General features: G+C 50.4%; 1 protein-coding gene across 1 annotated transcript in view; it reads left to right on the top strand.

Moving 5' to 3' along the window:
• Nucleotides 1-3,866, top strand: part of WNT10B (Wnt family member 10B) — a 4,331-nt gene extending 465 nt beyond the window's left edge. The window contains exons 2-4 of the mRNA XM_077753577.1: nt 1-3; nt 1,640-2,013; nt 2,654-3,866. The exon at nt 1-3 is cut by the window's left edge and continues 260 nt beyond it. Coding sequence (XP_077609703.1) covers nt 1-3; nt 1,640-2,013; nt 2,654-3,112 — 836 coding nt within the window. The 3' untranslated portion in view covers nt 3,113-3,866. The remainder of the gene's footprint in view (nt 4-1,639; nt 2,014-2,653) is intronic.
• Nucleotides 3,867-6,436: the final 2,570 nt, after the last annotated feature.

Here is a 6,436-nt window from a genome sequence, read left to right as displayed (position 1 = left end):
ATGGCTCGGGGAGGGGCCTCTCTGGGAATTCCCCCCCGGGAGCCAAGGAGCTGGGCCCGGCCACCCGTCTGGGCCCCTGCTCCTGACTTCCACCTGCGTGCTGCCGGCAAGGCAGCTGGGTCGCTGCTCTCCTACCCCAGGGCCCCCCTCTCCTGCCTCCACCAGGCTCGGTCTGGGTTGCACCTGTGAGCGAGAGATGCCCCCAGCCCTGGAAGCTTCAAACGTCCCCCCCCCGTTCCCTCCCTCAACTTTCTCCCCTCTCCCTCTCCGCTGGGACAAGCCCAGGCTGGTGTCCCCAGAGCCTCAGCGGGGGTGGGGTGACGCCCCCAACCGTTTAAGGGTTAAACCTACTCCCCTAATTGCTGGGGTTCCCAGGAGCAGAGGCTGGGAACAAAGACCCTGATGACTTTGAAGCCGGGGAGCAGCCCCCTCCTCTGTGCTGTGGGGGCCCCAGGTGGCTCTCACCTGAGCAGGTGAGGAACGGCTGGCGGCTGGCGGAGCAAAGAACAGGTCACTGCTGGTCTGGTCTGGGAGGTATGGTCTGGAAGGCATCGTTGCCTCTTGCCAGGCCATGCCCGAGTTTCCTCCCTGGAGGAGTAAAGATCCATCCTGCATGCAGCTCCACGGTGGGGGCAGTACTTCAGGGACTACGGGGTTAATAGGCAGCTGCCATCTGCGGGGGAATTCCCAAGACTTGTGCAAACAGCTTTACCCCTTAAGGGTTGAGGTTGGGGGGGATTGGGAGGCTGGGCCAGAAGCCCTGCATCCTGGGGTGGGAGAGGCCTGGCCCCTAAAGCGGTGCTGTCTCTCATCCTCTCAGGGCTCAAGAGAGCCCCTACCTAAATGCAAGTGAGGGACCCCTCCTTCCCTACAGGGCCTGGTGTAGGGGAAGGCTTTGATACCTAAAAGGGAAGCATGGGAAAGGCTTGTCATCTTGAGCCTCTGTGACCCCCAAAACATAACAAAGAAGCCAAGAGGGCCGTAGAGAAAATCACCCTGACTTCTCTCCCCCCTCCCAGCGTTTTATAGAGTAATATCAGGTTAGGATAAACATAAAGGACAGTCTGAAAGGGCAAATATAAAACTACAAACTGGAAAGGGGAAGAAGGACAGCTCCACAGTTCCAGTGCTTTGGGAGTGTTGGGGTGGTGGAGGAAGGTTGGTTAAAAGACCCTAAAGGAAAAAAAAAAAAAAGAAAGAAAGAAATCTTGAAGGTCTCCGCTTCCACCCTACCACCCAAGCTCCCTGCTGGGCTGGGGAATTTCTAAGGCTTTCAGATGTAGAACTCAGTGAACGATCTTCAAAGACCTCAGGGACTCCCTTTCAGTCACCTGCCAATCCTTGGGGTCTTGCCCTCAAGCTAGCTCTTTCATCCACACCCGAAGATCCCAGACTAACTGAACTGACCCTCAGAGATCACGTCAGTTCATCCCCTCCCTTAATAGATGAGGAAACTGAGGCTCTGTGCTTCTGTTCCCTTTCTTCTCGGTGACTTTCTCCCCAGTTATTCAGCTGGTAAATGGCAAAGTCAGAATTCAGTTAGGAATTCCTGGAATCGAAGGGTGGCTGCGTATTTCCTGCCACCTCCCTCTCAGCTGCCTGTCAACCTTATCCCCCGTCACACCCTTTTTGTCCCCAGGTTTCCGTGAGAGTGCTTTTTCCTTCTCCATGCTGGCTGCAGGGGTCATGCACGCGGTAGCCACGGCCTGCAGCCTGGGCAAGCTGGTGAGCTGCGGCTGCGGCTGGAAGGGCAGTGGTGAGCAGGATCGGCTGAGGGCCAAACTGCTGCAGCTGCAGGCACTGTCCCGGGGCAAGAGTTTCCCTCACTCCCTGCCCAGCCCTGGCCCTGGCTCAGGCCCCAGCCCCGGTCCCCAGGACACATGGGAATGGGGTGGCTGTAACCATGACATGGACTTTGGAGAGAAGTTCTCTCGGGATTTCTTGGATTCCAGGGAAGCTCCCCGGGACATCCAGGCAAGAATGCGAATCCACAACAACAGGGTGGGGCGACAGGTATGTGTGTGCAACTGGTCCTGGGTCTCCTTAGCTTTCGAGGCCTGGCTAGAGTTTGAGAGTCACGGCAGAATAAGAGGAGGAGATGCGGTGGGTGATGGCCACTCACCATCTGGAGGACCTCAAGTTACTCAGTTTTGCCTCTGTAAAAAGAGTCTAATGATATCTATCTTACATTGTCATTAAGAGGAAGCTAACAAATGGAGCAATCAGCAGAGTGCTTAGTCCTTGGTAGGTGCTCATTACATGATAGCTATTATTACAGCTGCCTCCCTACAGAATTTAGGGATTCTCTGGGTCAGACTCCTCATTCTAGTCCTCACTCTGGAAAGAGCACTGGACTGGGAGTCAGGACAACCGGAGTTGGGTTCTGTTGCCACCTAGTTACATAAACTGAGTCTCTGTTACCAGCTAGTGATTAAAGAGGACAAATCACTCTGCTCTGGCTTCAGTTCTCCACCCGTCAGATGAGGGAGTTGGGCTATTAGCCAGCCTTGCAGTGTGCCCTTCCTCTTCTGATAGTCCATGGTCATTCTTGCCTCTATTTGTCCCCTGTGCTCTCTGTTCCCTCCCCTCTCCTGTGCCTCTGTGCTCTGCCCATTTGCTGCCCTCCCCTTCACCTTGCCTCCCTCTGCTTTAGGTGGTGACTGAAAACTTGAAGCGGAAATGCAAGTGCCATGGCACGTCAGGCAGTTGCCAGTTCAAGACATGCTGGAGGGCGGCCCCAGAGTTCCGGGCAGTGGGAGCGGCGTTGAGGGAGCGGCTGGGTCGGGCCATCTTCATCGATACCCACAACCGCAACTCCGGAGCCTTCCAACCCCGCCTGCGTCCCCGTCGCCTCTCCGGAGAGCTGGTCTACTTTGAGAAGTCACCTGACTTCTGTGAGCGAGACCCTGCCGTGGGCTCCCCGGGCACCCGGGGCCGGGCCTGCAATAAGACCAGCCGCCTGCTGGATGGCTGTGGCAGCCTGTGCTGTGGCCGTGGGCACAACCTGCTCCGGCAGACACGAGTTGAGCGCTGTCATTGCCGCTTCCACTGGTGCTGCTATGTGCTGTGCGATGAGTGCAAGGTCACAGAGTGGGTCAACGTGTGTAAGTGAGGGTCAGCCTCACCGCAGCGCTGGGGAAGGGGAGGGGCATCTATTCAGCGTTTTGCTCTGATTTCTGTCCAGGGTCAGTCCTGGCTCCTAGAAGCTCCGAGTATCTACCTGGAAGCAGCTTGGGGGGGAGGTGAGGGTAAGGTAGAGTCTGTGATGTGCAGCCTTCTCCCCCACAGTAGGAGGGCCTTGGAGGGAAAGCTGTCACCCCTCTTCTGCTCCTTAAACACCTGAAATGAACTAAGATGAAATGCACTGTATTGCCTCCCTCTCTCCTACCCTGGGGTCCCTTTAGCGCTGGTTCCTCTTCCTTTGGGCTGGGGAGTCCCTGTAGTTTGACCACTCCTTTCCTTTGAGGGACAGCACCAGGCTCTGTGTGGAGCCATAACACCTGTATCCAGAGAGACCACTCATTCCTATAATCTGTTCCCAAACTCCTCTACAGTGGCCTGGGCCCACTCTGGTGGGGTAATGGGAGATAGGGGTAGAGAGGTTTTTCTTGGGGAAGGGACAGAGTGCTGGAGGGGGACCTCTCCCCTGAGTCCTCAGAGAGTTGTTTGTCTAGGTCCTTAGGGAAACTATCCCCCCCCACCTTCAGATGTTAAAGGGAACCCTCCAAAGGAAGAGTTTTACCTAAGACTCTCTGAGCCTTTTATTCTTTCTTTAGCAGGAGGGATGGGGATGGATAATTTATTGTACTGAGACTTGTTCTTGGTTTCTGTTTGTAACTAAAATAAATTAAGCTACTGGACCAGTGGATGCAGGTGGTGATATTTCTGCCCACACTTGGGATCCCAGTCCATGGCTTCTTTTCTAGGTGAATTCTACCCTCATATACTCAATGACATTATTTATGTGTATCTTGCCTGGCTCCACAAAGGATTTGAAATGGTCTTCAGTGATTGATTTATCTATTATTTTTTAAAGTTTCCTTCCTTCCTTCCTTCCTTTCTTCCTTCCTTCCTTCTTCTTTCTTTCTGAGAATGAGTAGGGGAGGGGCTGAAAGAATCCGAGGCAGGCTTTGCTGACTGCATGGAGCCTGATGTGGGGCTTGAACTCATAAACCAAGAGATAATGACCTGACCTGAAATCAAGAGTCCGATGCTTAACCACCTACTGAGCCACCCAGGTGTCCCTGGTCCTCAATATTTAGTTGGCAACTTTCAGTGTGAAAAAACAGGGGGTACTTCTAGGGGTGAGGGGCTGGAGTTCCAAACATAGGCCCTATTTACTTTTTATGTGCCTCAACTCCAGATTTCACCTCGGTCAAACAAGGGTTGGAATTTTTTCTTCTTGCAAAGGGCTTGATAGTGAATATACAGTTAACCCTTGAACAACGTGGGGGGGGGGGTAGGGGAGCCTCCCTTCCCATGCAGTCAAAAATCTGTGTATAACTTTTGACTGCCCCAAAACTTTACTAATAGCCTACTGTTGATTGGGAAGCCTTACCCATGACATAAACAATTGATTAGCACATATTTTGTGTGCTACTTGTTTTATAGGCTCTGTTCTTACAATAAAATAAGATGGAGGAAAGAAAATGTTATTGAGAAAATTGTAAGGAAGAGAAAACATATTTACAGTACTATATGGTATTTACTAAAAAAAATCTGTGTATTAAGTGGACCTACACAGTTCAAATCTGTGCTGTTCAAGGGTCAACCATAGTAGGCTTGTGGGTTTTGTCCCAACTACTCAACTCTGCCATAATTACTCAACTCTGCTGTTGTAAATCCCAAGTAGCCATAGACTGTACATAAATGAATGGGCGTGGCTGTATCCAATAGGGCTTGATTCACAAAAATGGACTGCCAATGAGATTAGGTTCTTTGGTTGTACTTTGTTTACTCCTGCCCCACACCACGTGGTCACCTCTTTTCAGGAGATTTCAAGTATGTCAACATTAAACCTGCACTCGAAAGAGCAGGTGCTTTTCTTTATGGCTCCAAGTCAGAGAACCTGGGAGGTAGATATAAAACTAACAGGAAACACAAAAAAAGGGATTCCAATGCTCAAAAAGGGAGTGTTTTGCTCTGGACACTAGCCAAACCAGCATGCTGACCTACTGAATTATTTGCATGTGTATTTTGTCCTTCCTTATTCAGAGCTCTTCTGCATTTAATCTTAGTAAAGTTGTTCCTCTGTCTTTAAGGAGATAACCGTAACCAAAGACAACAGATTTTTAAAACTTGCAATCTTTCTATTCCTAGCTCAGTATCTTTGAAAACAAACCATTATCATTCAATTCAGAAAAGGGATAGGCATCACACATTTAGGACTTTACAGGTGACTACATGTTTATGGGGTGCTTTAACAGGTCATCTCCTTGGCCAGGGAATGTTCTCTCTATTCCTCTAGGCAATAGATATATCTGCTACAGGTGATTTTGCTGCTAGGCTAACAAGGACATTTTGAGGAATGTTGGGTGAGGGCAGTACTCTATGGCAACATTTTATGTCCTGAATTTCCACTTGAGAATTCTGGCTGTGGGGTGCCTGAGTGGCTCAGTTGGCTGAGTCCGAATTCAGCTCAGGTCATGATTTCATGGTTCGTGGGTTCGAGCCCCGCGTCGGGCTCTGTGCTGACAGCGAGCTCAGAGCCTGGAGCCTGTTTCAGATTCTGTGTCTCCCTCTCTCTCTGATGCTCCCCTGCTCATGCTGCCTCTTTCTCTCTCTCAGAAAATAAATAAAACATTAAAAAAAATTTAAAAAATTAAACTCTTAATTGGGGCTCCTGGGTGACTCAGTTGGTTAAGTGTCCGACTTTGGCTCAGGTCATGATCTCATGGTTTGTGGGTTCAAGCCCCGTGTCGGGCTGTGTGCTGACAGCTAGATCAGAGCCTGGAGCCTGTTTCAGATTCTGTGTCTCCCTCTCTCTCTGATGCTCCCCTGCTCATGCTGCCTCTTTCTCTCTCTCAGAAATAAATAAAGACGTTAAAAAAAACAAACTCTTTAAAAAAAGAGATTTCTGGGCTTGGACATTTGATGGAAGCAAGAAGATATCTATCTCATCCCCACTGCAGTCACTGACTGAGCCTGGTGTGTATGGGGGAGTGGGGGAGAGGGGATGTAGCTAGAATGGACATAGGCTATGAGAGAGAATAATGATAAGGAACACCCAGAATGGGAATTTCTCACACTTAGAAAGAGGGAGGAGAACCTCCAATGGTATTACAGCAAGAATATTTCATCTTTTTCCTGTTTCCTTCCTCTGTATTCCCTTTGGCTCCCTCTCTTTCTAGCTTTCTCTTTCGTCAGACACACTCTGTGGTAAACTTAAGCCCCAAACCACAACCTTGAGAAATTCCAAATGGATTTTGTCAGCAAG

This window comes from Crocuta crocuta, unplaced genomic scaffold, assembly GCF_008692635.1.
Source record: "Crocuta crocuta isolate KB4526 unplaced genomic scaffold, BGI_CrCroc_1.0 scaffold30, whole genome shotgun sequence".
Taxonomy (NCBI): domain Eukaryota; kingdom Metazoa; phylum Chordata; class Mammalia; order Carnivora; family Hyaenidae; genus Crocuta; species Crocuta crocuta.
Note: the sequence above shows the minus strand (reverse complement) of the source record. Positions and strands in the feature narration are given on the sequence as shown.